Here is a 22,643-nt window from a genome sequence, read left to right on the forward strand (position 1 = left end):
CACCAGCAAGGGCAGTGATTTATTTTCTTAAGGCTCCATCAGCAGGTGGAATGGAAGACCCCTCCCACCCTGACACCTTGGGCAGCCAAGGCATTGTACTCCTTTACTGCCTGCTCTGTCTGGAGGACCCGCACATCAATGCCTTGTTTCTTGAGGTACTCCAGGGTTGATGGGGGTACCTGGGAAGAAGGAAAAAAATAAGTAAGTGGTGGGGGGAGGCCCCTGGAGTTTCCTTACTGCCTCAAGGCAACTATACAGAACTAGACAGGGACAACTGTCACTGCTCAATCACCCAGAGTGTCACTGGTCCAAAATTTGGCATTGAGCCCCAAGAAGTCAAAAAGACTTCTGAGAAGTTGACAGAAGCGTCATGATATGTATGCATAAAGCTCAGGGGAATAGAAATGGAAAGAGCATGGATTTTGGAGTTAGCCTTGGATTTAAATCCTTGCTAGCAGTGTGACCTTGGGTAAGTGAATTAAATTATCTAAGCCTTTGTTTCCATGTCTGGAAATAGGGATAATAATACCTAGCTCACAGGGTTGGTATGAGAACTAATTTAGCCAAGGTATGGAAAATGTCTGGCATAGTGCAGACCCCAAACCAGGTAAATGTTAAATGTTTGAGTCAGTACAGCCTGAGTCTAATTCTAACTTTGCCATTACCAATCAAAAGACTTTAAGCCAACTATTTAAAGTCTCTCAACCCCCTATTTCCTCCCCTGTAAAATGGGGATGATACATATATCCCAGGGGTGGTGTGAGGATGAAGTTAACTAGGTACATATACTGCAGCCCAAACACATTCTCAGGCCTCTCTTGACCACCCCATTTACAGGAGTCCCTCATAAGTCACCATTTTCTTCACAAAATTTATTATGATCTGGAATTGTCTACTTTTATATTATCCATGAGGGTCAACCTTGTGTGTCTTGTCTTCTTGTCCCCAGTGCCTAGAATAGTATCTAACGTATAGAAGGTACTGAATCAATATTTGTAAATGAGTTTATATAAAAGTTTCTCAACAGTGGCAGCTATTATTATTCTGAACTTTGGCTTGTCTAATTAAATACATTTTAATTAGACTTTGCCTCTTCATAAAAATTCTGAAATATTTTTTAAAATGTCCTATATTTTCTATATGTTTGAACAATTTTATAATAACAGTAGCTTTATAGATAGGAATTATTTTAATGGGGGGGAAAACTAGGTTAAACTGAAAGGTATAAATAAAGGGCACCTTCATCAGTAGGAAGCTGGATTTTAGAACATTTATATAAAGGAAAGAATGAGGTAGATCTCCATATACTTATGTGAAAGGCTGTCCATAATGTAATAATGTAAGTAGATAAAAAGTTACAGAACAATACGTATAGTGTGACCCTATTTATGTAAAAATAGTTGTAAGTGTATTCATGGATGTGTAAGTGTAGATATTTGCAGATGCACAGAGAGTTGGAGCAGTGTACCCAAGTGTGCAGACTGAGGGGGGAAATCTTTCACCTTTTTCTTCTACATTTCTGCATTGACTCTTTTCTGTAAGTAAAATTAAAATACATTTTTTTTTCATAAAGGGAAAAACATAACTTGAGTGCATCTATGAAGAGAAAAAGTATTATAAAATCTAAAAAATATAAAGTACTATAAAAAAATCTAAAGAACCAAATGTTGATAGTTGTAGAGTTTGAGAAATTCCAAGATTGAGGACTTTCTAAGAAATACTTGAAACAATACAATACAGGTCCAAGGGTTAGGTAGAGACTGGAGAGTCCACGCCTGATAAGGAGAGTATTACGCAGCCATTATTTTATCCTGGGACATCCACTGGCTCGCCAGCAAAATGCAGGTGCATGATATATAGAGATAACTCCCAAAAGGACATATCTCTAAGGTCAAAGTCCAAGAGATTGGCAACTGTCCTCAGGATGCTATGTCCACCAATACCTACCTTCAGGGCCTCACTCATCCCTCGGCCAATCACAAGGGTCTGCACACCCTTCTCAACAACTTCCTCCACATCTGCAGGCTGCACACCAGGAGAATGCTGGGTGTGGAAAGAAAAAGCATACCAGCTACCCGTTCTTTTAATCTTTCTTTGCAGTTGGCATTCTTATGGGATTCATTCATTCACCCATTCATTCACTGAAGAAATGTTTTGTTTTGGGCCCTGGGAATAACAGATGATACAGTGCTGCCCTTCTGGAGCTCTAAGTCTAGTGAAAAATATGGAAGGCTAAAAAGAAAATAGCTTTACAAGTGTCAGAAGGAAGTAAGCTCATGGTGTTGCAGAACATAGTGAAAGAACACTGAAGTCAGACCTGGGGGGTGTGGAGAAGAGACTTCCATGACATGACCACTGTCTGTCCTGTAACCTGGACCCAGGCCAGAATGGAGGTCTATTTCTGCAAACCCCCCTTAGAGATTGAGTGTAATTTATTTTCATTCTGACATAAAACAGCACCCCTCTCTTGCCTCCTGCTACGTGCTGGTTCCTGGAACAGGTTATTGTCCTGACCTGGTCAAGCATGTAAAGTAATTTCCTGTACCTGGTAGCATTCACACACTATTACCTGTGACTATTCCCTCTGCCTGCCCCCCTCCCCCGCCCACATCCTATGTAATTCTCTGGCCCTGCCAAGGGACTTGTGGGTCCATCTCGTCTTGCAGCTGCCCATGACATGCCTTGTATGTAAGTTTCCCTTAATAAATTCTATTAATTACCAGACGGGAGTAGCCAGCCTTTCTTCAGTCTCTGCCCTCCGCTTATGGAGGTCAATTTTCAGTCTTGGGGCTTTTCCCTGGTCTGAGCTTACTAATAGGGGGCTTGGGGCAGGTGGTCAGGGAAGGCATCCAGAGGAGGTGACATTTAAGCTGAGACCTGACAGACAAACAGGAATTAGCCAAGTTAAAGGAAATCAGGGAACAAGGCATTCCAAGTTCAGGGAATAGCATGTACAAAGGCTCAGAGGAAAGAAAACCTAGTGAACTACAGGTAGTTGAGTATGACCGGAGTGTAATTGACAGCTGAGGGAGTAGAAAGAGATGAGGTGGAAGCAGAAAGCACTTGGGCACGATGCCAAAATGTGGACCATGGTAAGATTTCATAAGAATCCCACACTATTCCTTTTTCTGAGCCCCTTTCCCACTTAGCTCCAGGAGAAATTCTGTTGATGCTTTAAATCCTATCACTTGGTAAAGTCTTCCCAGATTCTCCCATGGATAATTAAGGTAAGATGTTCAACGAAGATTAATCCAACATTAAAGGATGGTAGCTTCTGAACTGCTTCCACGTCAGCCAAGGGGATATGGGAGTGAAGAATTTGGGAAATACCAACCCAACTACTGGGCTTCACCAATGATGTGTCTGCACAAGGATGACACACAGCACTGAAGCTTGGAGAGAGAAAGCCTTTCTTCCCTGATTTGTCTCTCTTCTTTTATTCAGCCAACAAACATTTACTGAGCACTTACTTTACACTGGGTCTTATACCACGCACTGAGAAGTACTGAGATGAACTAAATAGGAGCTTTAGTCAGGTAAGGTCAGTGAACATATGGAAATAGTTTCAAAATAGTTACAAAAGGATGAGATAACAGAACTGAGGATCTCGAAACTGGGGTAATTATGAGTAGTAAATTGCTGCGGAAGATACGGTTTTTGAACTGGGTCTTGAAGTATGAGTAGAAGTAATGCCTTGGTGTGGTGGTTATGGAAGGGATACTTTAAAATTTTTTAATTATTTTTTTATTTTTATTTTTAAAATATATCTTTATTGATTTCAGAGAGAGGAAGGGAGAGGCAGAGAGAGAGAATCATCAATGATGAGAGAGTCATTGATCGGCTGCCTCCTACACGCCCCCCACTGGGATCGAGCCCACAACCTGGGCATGTGCCCTGACCGGGAATCGAACCATGATCTCCTGGATCCTAGGTCGATGCTCAACTGCTGAGCCATGCCTGGCTGGGCTAATTTTTATTTTTTAATAATTAATTTTGCTTGTTTCTTTTTTGTGTGTGTGGGTGTGTTTTTTTATCAGAAAGAGAAGGGAAGGGAGAGGGAAAGAGAGATAGAAACATCCATGAGAGAAACAAAGATTGACCACTTCCTGTACCCACCCTACTGGGGATCAAGCCTACAACCCGGGCGTGTGCCCTGACTGGGAATTGAACCAGTGACCTCTTGGGATGACACTCAATCCACTGAGCCACACCGGCTGGGCAGAAGGGGTACTTTCCAATCCTAGGCATGGCGTAGGGAAAGAGCTGCTGAAAATAGCACATATGACTTCACTTGTGACTCATCTTTTGAACATTTAATGAAAATCCTCCATGTGCAGAGTAATGGTAAAGAAGCATTAGCAAATCCAAGGTTGGTTCAAGTTTTAAAAAAATCAATGTAGTTCCCACAAAGTAAAGAAAACAAAGCATGTAATCATCTCAACTGATGCAGAAAAAGCATTTAACAAAGTTCACCATGTCTTTATAATTTTAAAAAAGTTCCCAGCAAATTAAACTAGAAGGGAAACTTCTTTAGATGAAGGACATCTAAGAAAAACCTACAGCTAATCATCAAATGTAATGTTGAAATATTGAACATTTTCTCTCAAGGACTGTACATAATGGTATCAGTTAGACATTTAATTCCTTCTTATCTCTTGGACATGTCCATTCCTCTCCATCTCCACTACTGCTACCCTGATTTAAGCTGCCATCACTTCTTATTTGGACTATTGCAGTAACTTTCTAACTGGTCTCCATAAAACCACTTCAGCCCTTTAAAATGATCTGTTCTTCAACTACAGCCAGAGGGGTCTTTTAAAAACACAAATCCATTCATGTCACTGCCCTGCTTAATAGCACTCAATGGTTTTTTTCACTGCCTTTAGAGCAAATGCCAAACTCTTTAACATAGTCTGCAAGTTCCCAGCTGCCTCTCCAGCCTCACTGCACACCACTTTTTTCATGTTCTATATCCTTTGGACATACAGGCTTTCTATCCGCTCTTTAACCATAGCATGTTCTCTCTCACCACTGTGAGGAAACATGAAAAGAAACTCCGTAGATTGGGAGAAAATATTTGCATATCACATACCTGACTTATATCCAGAATATATAAAGAACTCTCAAAATACAACAATAAGAAAACAATACAATTTTAAAAATGGGTAAAGTATTTGAAAAGACACTTTCCCAAAGAAGATATATGGATGGCTATGAAGAACATGAGAGACGCTCTATATCAGGTCACTTTGGAAAGGCACATTAAAACTACAATGAGGTACCAGGTGCTGGTGAGGATACAGACAGATTGGATCTCCCACGCCTCGCTAATGGAAATATAAAATGTAGACCTACTTCTGGAAAAGTTTGGCATTTGCTTACAAAGTTGAATATTGCGACTCAGCAGTCACACTCCTCGGTACGTATCCTAGAGAAATGAAAACACATTCACACAAAAACTTGTATATGAATGTTCACAGCAGTTTTATTCATAACAGTCCCAAATTAGAAGCAACTCAAATGTTCCTCTGCTGGTGAACAAATAAATAGATCATGTTATAATCCAAACAATGGAATACTATTTGGCAATAAAAAAGGACAAATTACTGATACACAGGACAACAGGGATGACTTGAATGTTTTATGCTAAATAGAAAAAACTGTAGCCCTGGCTGATGTGGCTCAGTTGGCTGGAGTGTCATTCTGTACACCAAAAGGTTGCGGTTTCTCTCTCACATCGAAGTTTCTCCCTCTCCCTTCCTCTCTCTCTAAAATTAATAATAACATGTCCTCAAGTGAGGATTAGAAAAAGCTATATGATGTCAAGGAAACTAATATTCTGTAAATAATGAAAAAAACTATCTGATTCCAATAATATGACAAGTAAATGTGACATTTGTATTAGGTCAATTGGCAAAATATTAGTAAGATCTGTATATTAAGTAATAGTATTGTATCAATGTTAATTTCCTAATTTTGATCACTGTATTATGATTATGTAAGAGAATGTCCTTGTTTGGGGAAATACATACAGGTATTTAGAAGCAAAGGGGTATAATATCTGCAACAGTTAAAAAATATATATATATCGATGGGGAGGATGATAAAGAAAATATGATAAAGTGTTAACATTTGGATCTGGGTAAAAATGAGAATTCTTTGTACTATTCTTGTAACTTTTCTGTAAGTCTAAAATTATTTCAAAATAAACAGGAAATTAAAAAGCAAATAAAGTAAAAAAAGCAGGAAGAGTGTACATACATCCACATACTTCCTGATTTATTTAGGCAAGGAAATAAAACTGAACAGAAGGCAGGTGGCTACAAAGAGGAGCAGAGGCAGAGTGTCTTTGGGGCTTTCTCCATGTCTCTTGATTCCCTGAGGGGCGTGCAACTGCTGCTGACTTTGTTCACTTAGTCAGTGAGTGCTCCAGAGCTGATAGCAAAGCCAGGCTCTCTTTTATATTCAGACTTGCCTCCTCAGCACCTTCTTAAGGAATTTACACTAAGACTGCACGAGCTTGGGTTTAGGAATGTCAGAGTGTTCTGAGTTAGAACACCTACGTGTCAAAGAGTGAACCAAGCTGATCCGCAGCAAGGGCACATCCTCGCCTTCAGAGAGGCTGCAGAGCTAGTGCCCAGGTGTCTCTGAACAGTATCTCTGCCTCCAGCTTTCCCGGGATTGGAGTCTTGTTCTATAAAGTTATTTAGGTTCATAAACTTTTAAAAGGCAAAACAATTGGGGATATCATTTCTGGTTACAATAAATGGTCCTTAAAGAATGTAAGAGTATGGGATTAAATGCCATTTCCCACAGCTCTCTGATCAATCCTGGAACCACCCTGCTCTGAACAGTGATGATATCTTCATATCATCACTATAACCTAAAATTTTTTTCTATGGAGCTATGACTAAGGTAAATACTTAATAGAATTACAAATTAAGGTTGGAGAGCTTCACCTTCCTTAAGTAAATGCATTTACATTTACCTCAATTATTGAATGATTCCTTCATTTAACTTTGAAAAGCACCATGCTGCCCAGACTCTTAAGAGCTCACATTCTAGTAAAAGGAAACAAGGTGACGGCTGGGGGGGGGTGGGACGGGGGGAGTGAAAGGTCAAGAGAGTTCAAAACCATAATCATCTGGAGAGTCAGAGACTGGAGACAGCAGCAGCCCATCAGAGTTGCCGATCAATGGAACTCAAGTGACGAATTCGGCTGCTGTGTGCTATACTGCTGGTCCAGGGTGTCACATGCAGAGCAATGAACACTCACTGCAGCAGCCTGTGGATTCAGGCGTTGGCGGGTGATTACTCACAGCCTTGTGCAGAGGCCTGTTATTGAGGTGTCTTCAACCTGCCACCAGCTCCTCCTCTGCTTCTTCCAATCCCTCAGGGCAAACCACTAAGGCTCTCTTCCTTAACTGTCTGACTCTGTTCCTCTTTTCAAAGAGGCTTTACATCACAGGATGTTGTAAGGTTGTAAAAGCTTACTGTGTTTTCTTAGGGGGGAAGCTATTAATTGTGGTGAAATGTCCAACTAATACCCATTATGCCAGCTAAACAAAAAGGTGGCATCCTATATGGTTTGGACATTTCCCCCTTTTTTATATTAAACTTGAAAACATTCCTGAATTACATTTTCAAGGAAGCAGTTCCTCCTGCCAAAATGAAGTGAGCATAAATGGTTAGTAGCAATGCTGTTATCTGGTTGTGTTGCTGATAAAAGCAGATTCTGTGAGTGAAGGCTAAAGGATCTCTAGAATCTGTCTCTGTGGGCACTGCCCAAGTCACGTTCTCTTTATTGCCTTGGGAATTAACAGCCTCTTAAATGATCTTCCTGCCTGCCTCTAGCAGAAATCTGTTTTGTGTGCCACAGGTCACTCTGGCAATCAATCGGGTGGAGCTTATGGCCCCCTTCTCAGCATAAAGTTTTTAAAAGCTTCAAAGAAAATATATAGGATTACAAAGGAAACAGATTTTATACAATAAATTTATCAAATTGTGAAAAACAGGCCCTGGCTGGATAGCTCAATTGGTTAGTTGGTTAGAGTGTCATCCTGATACACCAAGGTTGCAGGTTCGATTCCCAGTCAGGGCACATACAAGAATCAACAAATGAATGCATAAGTAAGTGAAACAACAAATCCATGTTTCTTTCTCTCTCTAAAATCAATCAATCAATAAAAATTTAGCCGTGGCCAGTTTGGCTCAGTGGTTAGAGCGTCAGCCCTCGGATTGAAGGGTCATGGGTTCAATTCCTGTCGAGGGTGCGTACCTAGGTTGTAAGCTTGATCCCCAGCTCCGGTTGGGGCTTGTGTAGGAGGCAACTAATCAATGTGTTCCTCACATCGATGTTTCTCTCTTTCTCTCCCTTCTACTCTCCCTGAAAGGCAATTGAAAAAACATCCTCAGGTGAGAATTAAAAAAATTTTTTTAAACAGATGGTGTGGTCTAGTAATTTGCTTCTTTATTAGTTTAGAAGAATGGAAATCTTTTCCAAAAGTCCATTAGACTTATCCTCACATCTCATAGTAGCAGACTGCTAATTCTTTCAAAACCCATTCTGTCCCTTTTCTGCTGCCCAGCTAGACTCCCTTTTCTGTGCTCCCTTGCAGCTTGGTGTGGAACATGTGACTATACTATCACCAATAAAGTTTTAATGGAGTATGAACAGAAGAAATAATGCCACATCTAGGTTTGAGCCTCGAAACATTGGGGATAAGCTTTTCTTCTCTTTCTCCTTCTATTAGGTTAGACTTCTGGCATGGCTACAAGCCATTCTCACCATTCAAATGCTCTAGAAGAGGGTGGAACAACACAGAGGAAAAAGTCTGGGGCTGTTAAATTGAGATAGAAGTATTATTATGAACTCATCACACACACACAGGCACACATTTTCTGGCTCTGGATACTGAAAGGACTTAGATATACTGACATATCTAGTAATTGAGCCCACCTAATACCCAGCTCTTGGTTTCTAGATACCATTTCCCACTAAAAGGAATCAGGGCTCCTTGGATAAATGGCTGAACCCAGGAAAAATATATCTTGCTATGCCAGAAAGCAATGCAATGGTAAAAAACTGATGGGAACATGTTACAAGGACAGTGGCTAAATTTGGGACAATTTAAACCTAAAAAAAATACTAATAATGGTAATAGATTAAAATATTTTCTTATTCTCATTGGGCCGCTAAAACAAAATACCACAAACTAAGTGGCTCATAACGAAAAATTCAATGCAGCAAAAATACATTGAACTCCTACTTTATAGGCTTGCTTGTCTAAGACTCTTTTTTAAAGAAGTAATTCAGTCCTTTTTATAGTAACCAAAGAAGCAATTTGATCATTTCTGTAGTAATATTGGGAGCAACTAACAGTCTTGAGCATTATTATATGCTAGACACTGTGCTAGGAAACTCAGTAAGAGAAGAAAATCAAGTACTACTATGTGACAGGCACCGTGGTAGATGCTTTCAAAGAGGAACACATCTAGTATTCAAAGCCACCCCATGAAGTACATCATTTTTCCATCCCTACCCCCAAGAGATTCTGATTCAGTAGGTGGGGAAAATGAGGGAGATACAGAACACGCATTTTAAACAAGAACTTTAGGTGATTCTGATGCAAGAGATCCACGAATCACACTGAGAAATACTGGTTGAGAGAAAGGAAAGAATACATTTGCATGAGCAAGGCAAGTTGCATACATTTTTAAAATTGATTCTTCCCAACCCATGTGTTACTTTTACATCAATCCACAACAAACAAACATTATTATTCTCATTTAAGAGATGATTAAACTGAGGCACAGAGAAGCTAATAAGTTGTTTAAGGTTACCCAGATAAAGTGTGACAGTTCTGAGACCTATGACTCTAAAAAATCTACTAGATATCTCTATCTAGATCCCTTAAGATAATTTCAAGCTCAACATATTTCAAAAGAATTAATCATTTTCTCTACCTAATCTCTGCCCCAAAACAAAAACATCTGTTTTTCCAATAATATACCCAATATCAATGAATGGCACCACCCATTTATCTATTCTAGAATTCTTTCTCACCTGCTAAATCTAACAAATCACCTTATCCTATCAATTTCACTTCTTAATAATTTTCAAATTTGTTGTCTCATTTCCACCCACACTACTACTAACTTAGTAACAGCTTCATTTATTGAGTGCCTACACCACATCTAGCACAGTACATTAATCCTTAGATCAACTCTATGGTAGATATTACTACCTCTCTTTTATAGATGAGGACTCTGAGGCTTAATAGCTTTGATCCCAAGTCCTTTTGCATCTACACAGATGAGCTCTGGATCAACACCTTAGCTTTTCCTCTCATCTTTCCCAGTTCTAACCTTTCCCAGTTCTAGAATACTCGCCTTGTGTATTCTGCTGACAAATGATACTTAACAAGATAAAAACTAAATGTATGGCAACCCTTTCCAAATTTCTCATTATCATCAATGGCACCTTAACAGTTTTGCACATTTAAAATTTTTTAAAATTTTTATTGATTTTGAGAGAGAGAGAAAAAAACACACATCGATTTGTTGTTTCACTTATTTATGCATTCATTGGTTGCTTGTGTGTGCCCTGACCAGAGATCAAACCCACAACCTTGGCATATAGGGACAATGCTCTAATCAGCTGAGATACCAGGTCAGGGCCAGTTCTGTAAGTTTTAATCTTAAAGTTTATAAGGGGGGATTGTGATGTTGTATAAAGGAATGAGGAAAAAAGGTGGAACCTGATCTGGGTTTAGTATTTGATATCACATTTTTCTAACTCTGTATCTGTCCAAGTTATATACACCTCTCTGTGCTTAAATAAAAAACAAAGTTAATAGTAATATTAATAATCCAGCCTTATATAGGAAAAATACAATATACAGTGTTAAATCCATTTTTGAGGGGAAAAATTACTCCATTATGGCACATTTATAAGTTGGTACTTCACTATATCTTAGTCTGGATAATCTTTGTCAGACATATCAATCTCCTATATAAATAAAGTGGCTATGCCTTGTCCACTGAATAAAATGTAAACTCAGCTTTGCAGATACTTTGTCAACCATACTCTTGCAATAATCCAATGAGATCAACCTGTGAAATAATCCAATGGGGTTCATTTGGTTCACAAGTATTATGACTTGTTTTTTGTTTTGTTTTTTTAATTTTGAGAAAGAGAGGAAGGGAGAGAGAGAAACATTGATTGGTTGCTTCCCATATGCACCCTGACCTGAGATTGAGCCTGCAACCTGGTTATGTGCCCTGCCTGACTGGAATTGAAACTGCTACAACTTTTTGGTGTATGGGATGATGCTCCAGCCAATTGAGCCACCTGGCTAGGGCTGGCTTCTTATTCTTTAGTTTTCTCTCATTCTGTTCCTTCTGTATCTCAATGCCCTAACATTCCTTTTTCCAATCCGTTGTATTCCTTCCCTTAAGATCCAGGTGGTTAGCTAACAAGCAACTAGGTGTCTGGGTCAAAACAATGAGCGCATGCAGTTCAAAACTAAGGCATGAACAGAGAGTGTGTTTGGGGGTTCTCTTTTTATGTGGGCCTGATTATGTAGGTATGACTGTTTACTATGCAGACCAATGTGATAGATTATAAAACCTGAGAAGTTTCCTGGAAAAAAATGCCTACAAATGTTGGATAAAAATGAACATCCCTTGAAATGCATAGCTGGGCCTGCAAAAAGGAAAGAGAAATTCCCAGAGGCCAAAAATGAAGAGAGAGTTTAAAATCAGAATGGTGAATGATACTGAAGGAACACTGGAAGCATCTGCCATTCTCATAGCTTTTTATGAGACAGTCTGAGACTAGGAAATAAGGCTTGTGCAAGGTGGGACACTGGAACAGTAGACACCCTTCCCAATTATGCAAAGTACCCTTCTCAAACCCATCAGTGAAAGGACTGACCAAAAATATCAACCCACTGAAAAAATGGAAAAGACAAGGAAACCTGTCTGCCTCATCCTGGGCTCTAGTTGGGGGGAGAATGGCCCCTGAGAATTTTTTTTTTTAATTTTATTTTTTAAAAATATATCTTTAGTGATTTCAGAGAGAGGAAAGGAGAGGGAGAGAGAGAGATAGAAACATCAATGACGAGAGAGTCATTGATCGAGCCCGCAACTCGGGCATGTGCCCTGACCGGGAATTGAACCCTGATCGCCTGGATCCTAGGTCGACGCTCAACCGCTGAGCCACGCCCGGCCGGGCGCCCCTGAGAATTTATAATCACAAACCTGCCTGAACATCAGTTTGGGGTTCAAATGTACACTATCAGCCTGGTCTGGGAAGCCCCCAGTCAAGAAATTCACTTCTAGTCCCAAATTGAGAGTAACATAGAATGCCAAGAATAAGCAAAATTAATCTTTGTCAAGACAAATGTCAAGAAAGACAAAGTCTGACCACTGAATATTCCCACTGATAGAGTGCTGGAAAAACTATTGTCAACACAGAACATCAATAAAAATTACGATAAATGAAGACCTTGTAAATTAACAAAGTTTTCCAGCAATTCAGGGTGTGTTTATTAAAGAAAAATGGCTGAAAAGTGGGTTTTGTGCAGTTCTAACTTGCCCTATTCCACTCTACCCCATTCCCAATTCTGTGGTAGTCTTGAAAAGCAACAACCTGCAATCACAGTGAAAAGCACCAGACTACCAGTCACACAATGATAGAATAATGGATTAAAGCTCCTTCAAATACTCATTCTCAGAGAACTGTCTTTATTTAACCTGTTTGTTGGTTCCCTGGAAGACCCCGCTCATAGGCTGTGTTTATTTTATCTGACTTGGAGTTTGCCATTGCAAAGTGCCTTTTCCCCCCAGAAAAGTTTGTGAAAAACAGTCAGAGGAAATTGTTTAACAATGCAGCTGCCTGAAGCAGTAGATAACAGGGGAAACAAGAGGTTAAACAAAAATTTGAAAGGAAAAACTGGGAAATGAGATGTCCATAGGGGCTTTGAAAAGATCTGATATGAATCTTGGTATTGAAAAAGCCATTGTATGTCCAGGGTTGTGCACATGCTCAGGAATGATATAAGAAGGCCTTAAGATCACAACCCTGGCTAATTTTGAGACTCTGCATAAGCAAGAAACAGCAGAGTTTTAAACTGTCTGGCTGAGTGCTGACTGTGTACCGAAATTGCAAAAAAAAAGGGGGGGGGGAACCTATTGATTCTAGGAATGTAAGAAAGCCTCTGTCCAATTATTGTTTCAAAAACCATACCCACAGAACTAAAGGAAAGTATGAGAACAGCATCTCACCAAATAGAGAATATCAATAAAGAGATGGACCAACTAGAAGTGCTGGAGTTGAAAAGTACAATAACTAAAATAAAAATTTCACTAAAGGAGCTCAACAGCAAACAAGAAACAGCAAATCTGAAAAATAAGTCAATTGAAATGATCAAATCTAAGAAAAAGGAGAAAAAAAAGAACAAAGACAATGAACTCAGAGACCTGTGGAACACCATTAGACATATCATTATACTCATAATGGGAATCAGAAGAGAGGAGAGAGATGGGGCAGAAAAAAATATTGGCTGGAAACTTCCCAAATTTAATGACAAAACAACAATGTACACATCTGCAAAGCTCAATATATTACAAGTAAGATAAACTCTAAGAGAGCCACACTTAGACATATCACAGTCAAATTGTCCAAAGTAAAAGACAGAGAATTTTGAAAGCTGCAAGAGAGAAGCAATTTGTCAAGTCCAAGGAACCTTTATAAGAATGACAGTTTATTTCTAACTAGTAGCCAATGAGGCCAAAAAACAGTAGGATGGCACATTCAAGGTGCTGAAAGAAAAAGACTGTATATAAGGAGTTCTACATCCAGCAAAGCAAAACTATCCTTCAAAATGGAAGGATCAACCTCCATCATTACAGGATGAAGAGCTCCATAACCTGCTTTTAAGTGAAAATTATTAAAAGAAACAACAAAAACCTACCAACCAACCAACCACAACCACTACAACCACCACCACAACCGCCACCACCAACAAATAGGGGGAAAAAAAATCTTTCAAAGCCTTTGGAAATGATCCTAAGAGCGAACAGCAAATTAAGAAACATCTATTAAAGGATATCTATAAATATTTGGTAGGAAAGGTGAGAAATTGTGGTGTTTAAAGAAAGACTGCTGCATGTCTCCCCACTCCCAGATCAATGAGGTAGAGACTCCACTCCAGACTGTTACAGCCAAGAACATAGGGCTGTTTCTCCTCTCATCTCCCAGCTGGAAAGATTCCTTCCAGGGAGAAACAGGACTCCATTGTGTGGTTGACAGGTAGGGGGTCTGTTGTTTCACCCAACCTCCACGCATGGAACAGATATTCTACCTTGGGCATTACACACTGATAATATTGGAGGAAGTGCAATACAAGGGAAATGCAAATTCAAACCACAATGAGATAACATCTCACATCCACTAGAAGGGTATAACAAAACAAAACAAACAATAGTGTTAGGGTGAAGAGATTTAGAAAAATTGAAAACATCATACATTCCTAAAATCTAAAAATGTAAAATGGTGCAGCTGCTTTGGAAAACAGTCTGACAGTTCCTGAAAAGGTCAAATATAGAGTTACCCAGCATTTTCAATCCTAGGTATATACCTAAGAGAATTGAATAATTCTGTTTATGTAGAATGTCTAGAATAGACAACAGCTACAGCAACAGAAAGTAGATAGTTGCCATGAGTTGGGGGAGGGGAAGAATAAGCAGCGACTGCAAAGGGTTATGGGGTTTCCTTTTGGGGTGATAGTATATTCTGGAATTAGTAGTGGTAACTATTGCACAAGTTTATGACAATAAAAACTCCATTTGAATTATATCTCAAGGAGAGGGAAGGAGGCAGGGAAAAAAAGGGAGAGAGACTGCATTACTTTTCACTTGGTCATTATAGCTTAGGAGGTTGAAAATCACTTGGTCAGCTTTATACAGTGTCAACCAAACACTAATAGCTTACCTCAGTTCCTGTTTCTCTCCAATCCCAAGCCCGACTTCCCCCAGGCCACACTTTGCAGTCTTTATAGGTTTTAGTAGAGCCTTGTACTTTCATTTGCCCCCATGAAAGGGAAGCAATTTCAGGGGAAGACATAAGGAACTTAATTGAAATCTGAAATTTAAAAAAAGTACCAAATCAGTTATCAAGTAAGATTGAAATAGCTCCAAAATACAGAAGGTACACTATATAAAAATATATTTAAAAATATAATACTATAGGCCATTGCTCTCTAATGCCAGCCCTGCCTCTAGCTCACAGAGCTCTAGCCAAAGGAGAAGGGAGGTAAGTAAGGAGGTCTCTATATCAGCGATTTTCAACTGCTGTGCCGCAAGAGTTTTTTAAACATGCAATACCTGACTATTTACTTAGGGGCACTGACCTCTTTTCCCTTAGATTGTCAAATAAAAAAAAATGACAACCACCAACACAACCATAGCCATCCGGTGTGAATGAGCCAAAATTATACCTATGTTTTTTGTCAGGCAAAAAATATAACATACTTTTTGGTGTGCCGCAGAATTTTAGTAATTAGTTTATGTGTGGCATGAGATGAAAAAGGTTGAAAATCGCTGCTCTATACCATGGCTTGTACAAAGCAGACTGCCCCCAAATTGACCAGTGGTAAAGAACCGAGGAAGCTACTGGCTACCAAAGCCACTCACAAGAGTTCACCCTTTACTGGAGGGGTGAAGAAACCTCACCGTTACAGGCCTGGTACCGTGGCACTCCATGAAATTAGACGTTATCAGAAGTCCACTGAACTTCTGATTCTCAAACTTCCCTTCCAGTGTCCGCTGCAAGAAATTTCTCAGGACTTCAAAACAGATCAGCGCTTCCAGAGTGCAGCTATTGGTGCTTTGCAGGAGGCAAGTGAAGCCTATGTGGTTGGCCTTTTTGAAGACACCAACCTGTGTGTTACTCATGCCAAACGGTTAACAATTATGCTGAAAGACATCCAGTTAGGACGCTGTATGCGTAGAACATGCTTAAGAGTCCACTATGATGGGAAACATTTCATTCTTTAAAAAAATTTCTTCTTCCTGTTATTGGTAGTTTTGAACATTAGATATTTTTTCCCCATGGGGTCCAAAGATACCTAAGTATATGACTGCAAGTGGAAAATAGGGGACAGAAAACAGGTATTGGCAGTCTTTCCATTTTTATTTGTGTGTGAATTTTTAAAAATACAAATGTGGGGACATAAAGCATTAATGCAAGTCAAAATGTTTCAGTTAACAAGTTTTAGCAGTTCAACTTTATAATAATTATAAATAAAACTTAAATTTTTCTGAACAATGCCAGCATTTGGGTTTTTTAAAACAATTAAATTTCTTATTATATATATAACACTATATACAAATACAAAATATAGTTAGCCCTGGTGCTCTATGGGTTAAGAAGCATCTTTCTCATTTATGTGGTTGTCACTTATTCTTTAGAGGTCTAAAAAGTAAATTGTTATTCTTGGGACCCTGAAACATCCAGCCTTGGAAACTAGATAGTATAATTATTACTTCTTGGACCATGGAAGGAATTCTCAGGATATTTTTTTGGAGATAAAATTAAAAGGTGGAGATTTACTTCACATTATGGAGTGAGGAGGTTGACAATCCTTTTCTCAAAAGCAAATATAAAGCTGGACAAAACTATCAAAAATATCCACTTGGCACTCTAGAAATAATATTAAATGCATGTGTGTAAACTGAGAAGTGTTTATTTATGACAACCACTGAATTTCAGATAAGAACAGTAAGATATTTGTTGTTCTTGCCTGGGACCACTCACATGCCCCCACATTGATTCTGTCGGCACAGAGGTTCAACTTTGTTGGAGGAGAACATGAAAAACAACAGTCTTGCTGCTACAGTCAGAGGAGACTCACTTGATCTAAAACAGTGATCTTAGTGCAAGTGAATATGGATGACAGGTAGCTCTGGTTCCTTAATATTGTGGGCCTGTTTGGGGCAAGCAATGGATTGTGAGAGTAGGGAAGGATTTAATAGGAATTTCTCAGAGGGGACACAACCATAGAGGGCTTGATAAGCCCTCCACATATCCAGAGTGGACAAAAGGCTGTGAGCATCTGCATCAAAGACAGGAGTAGGCCCAAGTCATGCCAACATTCTGAGCCAATGGAGCCTAGAGCACATGCAAAATGAAGAAGTGAAAAGGCTCAAGAGGAAGCCAGGGAAGATATGAAAAAGCCTAAATATTGAATGTACTCCCCCGTATACACTCTGATCCATCAGTAGAGAGTGCACATCTCATGGTTTTGAGGTGTCTGGACACAACATTTAATTAATCTTTGGTTGAACGCTAAGCCATAATATAGACACAAAGAGCCCTAGAAGTTCAAGCTTAAAAAGAAAAAAAACTAAACAAAGATTCCAGTGGTCACATATTGTATAGGTGACAGAATTTATAGATTTAGTCTAGGCAAGTGACTAAACCACAAACAAAAAAACTAAGAACAACATTGGGGGGTGGGGATCAGAACCCAGACTTCCTTCAATATATTATCTAAATTGTCCCATTTTCAACAAAAAATTAGGGGGCATGCAAGAAAACAAAAAACTTGACTCATACTCATCAATTGAAACTATGGGAATCTTCCCATGTGTTTGATTTAGCAAAGACTTCAAAGAAGCTATTATAAATACAGGGTCCCCACAAAATGTATACACACTTTAACAGCTGATTTGTATTACATTTTGAAAATGAAATGTATTTCAATAAACACTGCCTTTGTGTGTATACATTTTTTTTGGATATTCTATATAGTCAAAGAACTAGAGGAAACCATGTATAAAGAATTAAACAGCCCGGCTGGATGTGGCTCAGCGGTTGAGCATCGACCTAGGATCCAGGAGATCGGGGTTTGATTCCCGGTCAGGGCACATGCCTGGATTGAGGGCTGCAGCCGATCAATGACTCTCTCATCATTGATGTTTCTATCTCTCTCTCCCTCTCCCTTCCTCTCTCTGAAGTCAATAAAGATATATTAAAAAAAAAAAAAAAGAATTAAACAAAATCATTATGACAATGACTCAATGAATACAGAATCTCAATAGGCAGGTATTTCAGAAAATAATGAAATGGAAATTCTTGTATTGATAAGTACAATAACTAAAAGGTGCTGTATCAGTCAAGGTTCTTCAGAGAAAAAGAATCAGCAGATTATAATATACTAAGAGGTTTATTTCAAGGAAGTGGTTCATGCAGTTGTGTGAGTTGACCAGTCAAAATGTGTTGGGCAGGCTGGAAGGCTGCTAACTGTTGGGCAGAAGTTGTCATTGCAGTAATGTTATTTTTTTCTTCCTCAAGGAAACCTCAATTTTGCTTTTAAGGCCTTAACTGATTGGATAAGGCCTACCAAGAATATCAAGGATAACCTTTATTTAAAAGTCAACTGATTGTAGATGTTAACTACATCTACAGAACAACTTCACAGCAACACCCAGATTAGGGTTTGAATAACTGGGTACTATACCTCAGCCAAGTTGACACATAAAACTAGCCATCACAGTTCACTCCTTGTCAATTTGACACCAATATACATTTCCTTAAACCATATTTAATCTCTAAAGATAATAACAAAGTGATACTTCTGCCTAACATTAATAACTGCTTTTCTATTTTTGTAGCTCAACTTCTAAATATTCATTTAAAAATGTATTATATAGGCCTGGCAGGCGTGGCTCAGCGATTGAGCATCCACCTATGATCCAGGAGATCCCAGTTCGATTCCTGGTCCGGGCTCACGCCGGATTTCAGGCTCAATCCCCCGTGGGGGGGCGTGCAGGAGGCAGCAGGTCGATGACTCTCTCATCTTTGATATTTCTCTCTCTCTTCCTCTCTCTGAAATCAATTAAAAATATATATTTTTAAAATGTATTGTATAACAAAGGAAATAAACACACTGTTTTAGGTGCTATGGGAGGAAGAAACAAATTTATAGAACACAATTCCTGTCTTGAAGAGCTAATATTACACTACAGAAGACTTATGCAAATAACTAAAATGTAATTTTTAAAAGGTAACTTTTTAAATACAAGCTAATTTTTGAAAAGTGGTAAAAGGAAAATATAATGAATTGTTATGAATGTTGAGAAAGACTTCTGTGTTAATCTGCTAGAACTTCTTTAACAAAATACCAAAGACTGGGTGGCTTAAACAACAGAAATTTATTTTCTCACAGTCTGGAGGCTGGAAGTCTAAGATCAAAGTACCAGTAGGGTTGGTTCTGGTGAGAACTCTTTTTCTGGCTTGCACATGGATTCCTTTTAGCTTTGTCCTCTTGTGACCTTTTCTGTGTGCATAAGTACTGTGGCAGAGTACTCCTGGTGTCTTTTCCTTTTCTTATAAGGATACCAGTCCTATAGAATTAGGGTCTCATGGCCTCACCTAACCTTAATTACCTCCATTTCTCCTCAAAGGCCCTGTATCCAAATATAGACACATTGGGTTTAGGGCTTTAACTTACGAACTTTGGGGAGAAATTCAGTCCCGAGCAGCTATCCTGTGACAGTACTACACAATCTTGATTACTATACCTTTGCAGTACTTTTGAAACCAGGAAACGTGAGACCTTCAACTTTGTTCATTTTTTAAAAACACTGTTTGGGATATTCTGGGTCCCTTGAATTTCCATATTAATATTAGGATCAACTTGTTAATTTCTACAAAAATCCAACTGCAATTTTTTAATCTGTAGGTCAATTTCAGAAATATTGCCATTTTTTTCCAAAGGTAAGTTGTCCAAACCATGAATATGGGATGTCTTTCCATTAAGACTTCTTTAATTTCCTTTAACAATATTTTTAAATTTTCAAGTCTTGTATTTTAAAAAAATTTATTCCTAAGTATTTTATTCTTTTTGATGCTATTGTATTTCATTTTGGATTGTTTATTGCTAGTGTATAGAAATACACTTGATTTTTGAGTATTTATCTTATATCATGCAAACTTGCTAACTTGTTTATTAGTTCTAATAGTTTTTTGGTGGATTCCTTAGAATTTTCTAAATACAAGATCATACTATTCATGATAGAAGTTGTTTCATTTCTTCCATGCTAGAAGAGATGGTGTTATGGGTTCATGTCATTTAATTTCTTTTCAAGAAAAGATTTAGTGAAGGTATGATCTAAACCTTGCTTTGTAGTAAAACATCTTTTACCTTTTGGTGGATGGATATAACTTTTTGATGCCCAAGGAAAGATTAACAAAGACAGAAACTCTGTTTTTATCAGGTCCCTTTGAATAACAGTGTGAGCACTGAGAAAACAAAACTATAGTATAAAGCTTCACGTATTTTTTAAAGAATGTTATTCTAAAACCCCATTAAGCAGGAGGTGAGGTGTTGAAGCTGAAAGCAGAGAAATAGAAAGGGGCTACAGGGTAAGGTTCATATAATGATATAATGAAATCTTTCCTTTGATTTGAAAGCTCTTCCCACCAAAATTCCTTCACAAATATATGATTTAATATTGTGTACCTATCTTTTATATAAGGTCAATTAAGTAACAATATTATGAAGGTTTTTTGTATCTTGCTGCAAAATTGTTGTTAAAAATGTGTTCTGGGTCAGCTTTTTTTAAACTGGGGTCTTCAGGTTCCCAGGTCTAGAGATATATACTTGGGAGTTTGACAGTTCTACCAATATGTTTTAGTTTAGTTTTGTGTTTAATTTCAGTGTTGCTTAAAAACAATATTTTACCACACATTAAAGTGTCTCTTTTGCAATGATAATTCACAACTATAGACGTTTTCCTAAAGTAAGACTTTACTTTTTTAAAAATCTTTTTTATTGTGGTAAAATATACATAACATAAAACTACCATTTTAACTATTTTTAAGTATATAATTCAATGGCATGAAGTACATTTATATTGTTGCATAGACTTTAATTTCTTATACACTGTATCGGTATTTCTTATACTGGAATTTTCAAAAGTATTTGTTATGTTTCAAAAAAATATTTTTTTTCCTTTAGAAAGGGTTCAAATATTAGGAATCAGTATTCTTGATAATTCCTCTTACAACAGAATTTTTCTCTCTCTTGATAAATGAGTATATCTGTTTTCTTTAGATAACCAGAATGATATAGACCATTATGCGCCCCCTTACCTAGAAATGCAGAACAAAACTCAACGTTTAATTGTGGTAAGCATTTTTTTCTGTTCCCAATATAATTATTTGCCTATAAGTTTCTTTATCTTCCTTTATCATTAATTGTCCTATATTACATGCTTATATTGTACCTTGCTTCAAGTTCTTTTTAGGAAGTAGGTACGATGTAAGTTTTAAATGCACACTGAAAATTTTGGCTCAAAGTAGTAAACTGTATAAATCATAAATTTTAAGAACTGCTTTTTAAAAAAGTATTTACAATGTGCCAGCGCATTGTGCTAATCAATTTACTGTGAATTACCTAGTCCCTATGGTGTAGGTACTATTATCACCCCCACTTTACAGGGGTTCAAAGAAATGATGAATTTTCCCCAATGTTATGAGGTGGATCTGTTAGGATTAAAGTCTGGCTGAATCTAAAGCTCAGGCTCCTAACCATGAGGCACATTGCATCTCAAGCTGTACATTCCATTTTTGCATTATTGATGGCTGAGATTCTTTGTGGGAGAATGCTCACTACTGCCCCCCAACGAAGTGGAACCCTGTCTTCTATCAAACTTTTTTAAAAAAAATCTGTTTTTATTGATTTAAGAGAGAGGAAGGGAGAGGGAGAGAGAGAAACATCAAGGATGAGAGTCACTGATCGGTTGCCCCCTGCACGCCCCCTACTGGGGATGGAGCCCACAGCCCCGGCATTTGTCCCTCCACCCGAGCTCCTGGTTCATGGGTTGACGCTCAGCCACTGAGGTCCGCAAGCCGGGTGTGTTAAACTTTTTGCTCTTCCACCAAATCTCCTGTCACGCCCGCCCTCTTAGTGACTGAGTCCTAGCCCACCCTCAGCCCCTGGTCCACTACGGAATCTGTCCGCTCAGGCCCTAGTGCCTCAACGGAGCCCCTTCCCCTCACACCCTGCCCCCTCACCCCTTGCAGAGGCTGGTCCTTTCAGGGTCTGCTCTGCTGGCTGGGCCCCAACTCCTTAGACAGGTGATCCCCGCAGAGCCCTGTTCCTTCAGGCCCTCGTCCCCTAGAGCTCTCAGACCCTGTTTTTCCGAAAGGAAAGCGGCGAATCCTGGACCCCAGCAGACAGCAAAACCCCTCAGAAAACTTCCGCAGACTTCTCCTTACAGAGGTCCCATCACTACGCCACATTAAGGGCACCTCTCTACCTTACCCCTTTCCAACGTTCTCCCACAATCAAGCTTTTTCCTCCCCTATTTTCTCTTTTCTGCTTCTGATTCACTCTCCTTAACTTCCCTCACTATCTCGTGACCCTCTTTCAGTTTTTGGAGTCCCCGCCAAACTCACCCAAAGCCCTCTCTCCAGGCAGGTGCGATCCCAAACGGCTCCCCGCTATACCTCTCGCCTCGGTTAGTTCTGTCCCTCTGGCCTGGGTGCCCCCCCCGCGCCGCGCCGCGCCGCGCCGCGCCTCTCCCCTCCCCGACCCGGAGAAGCCTTTCCTCCACTGTCGCCCACAGCC

General features: G+C 39.0%; 1 protein-coding gene across 3 annotated transcripts; it reads right to left on the reverse strand.

Moving 5' to 3' along the window:
• Window positions 1–22,630, reverse strand: AAMDC (adipogenesis associated Mth938 domain containing). 3 transcript variants are annotated; one of them, XM_081154545.1, is made up of 5 exons: window positions 22,472–22,593; window positions 15,739–15,927; window positions 14,999–15,148; window positions 1,948–2,043; window positions 1–179 (listed from the first exon to the last, which is right to left on the reverse strand). In XM_081154545.1, the coding sequence occupies exons 2-5, from the start codon at window positions 15,766–15,768 to the stop codon at window positions 39–41; spliced, it is 417 nt and encodes a 138-aa protein (XP_081010671.1). In that variant the 5' UTR covers window positions 15,769–15,927; window positions 22,472–22,593; the 3' UTR covers window positions 1–38. The 3 variants fall into 3 exon arrangements, with proteins under 3 accessions (XP_081010671.1, XP_081010672.1, XP_081010673.1); XM_081154546.1 differs by lacking the exon at window positions 15,739–15,927 and having other exon boundaries at window positions 22,472–22,630; XM_081154547.1 differs by lacking the exons at window positions 1,948–2,043; window positions 22,472–22,593 and having other exon boundaries at window positions 15,739–15,839.
• Between the last annotated feature and the right edge of the window lie 13 nt (window positions 22,631–22,643).

This window comes from Miniopterus schreibersii (assembly GCF_964146895.1).
Source record: "Miniopterus schreibersii genome assembly, chromosome: 12".
NCBI classification, from domain to species: Eukaryota; Metazoa; Chordata; class Mammalia; order Chiroptera; family Miniopteridae; genus Miniopterus; species Miniopterus schreibersii.

Coding starts and splice junctions, on each gene's coding strand:
- AAMDC (XM_081154545.1), bottom strand. CDS start 15,768: ATGGAGTGCCACGGTACCAGGCCTGTAACG. Junction 15,149..15,738: donor ACGGTACCAGGCCTGTAACG/GTGAGGTTTCTT, acceptor TTTAAATTTCAG/ATTTCAATTAAGTTCCTTAT. Junction 180..1,947: donor GGATGAGTGAGGCCCTGAAG/GTAGGTATTGGT, acceptor CCTTCTTCCCAG/GTACCCCCATCAACCCTGGA.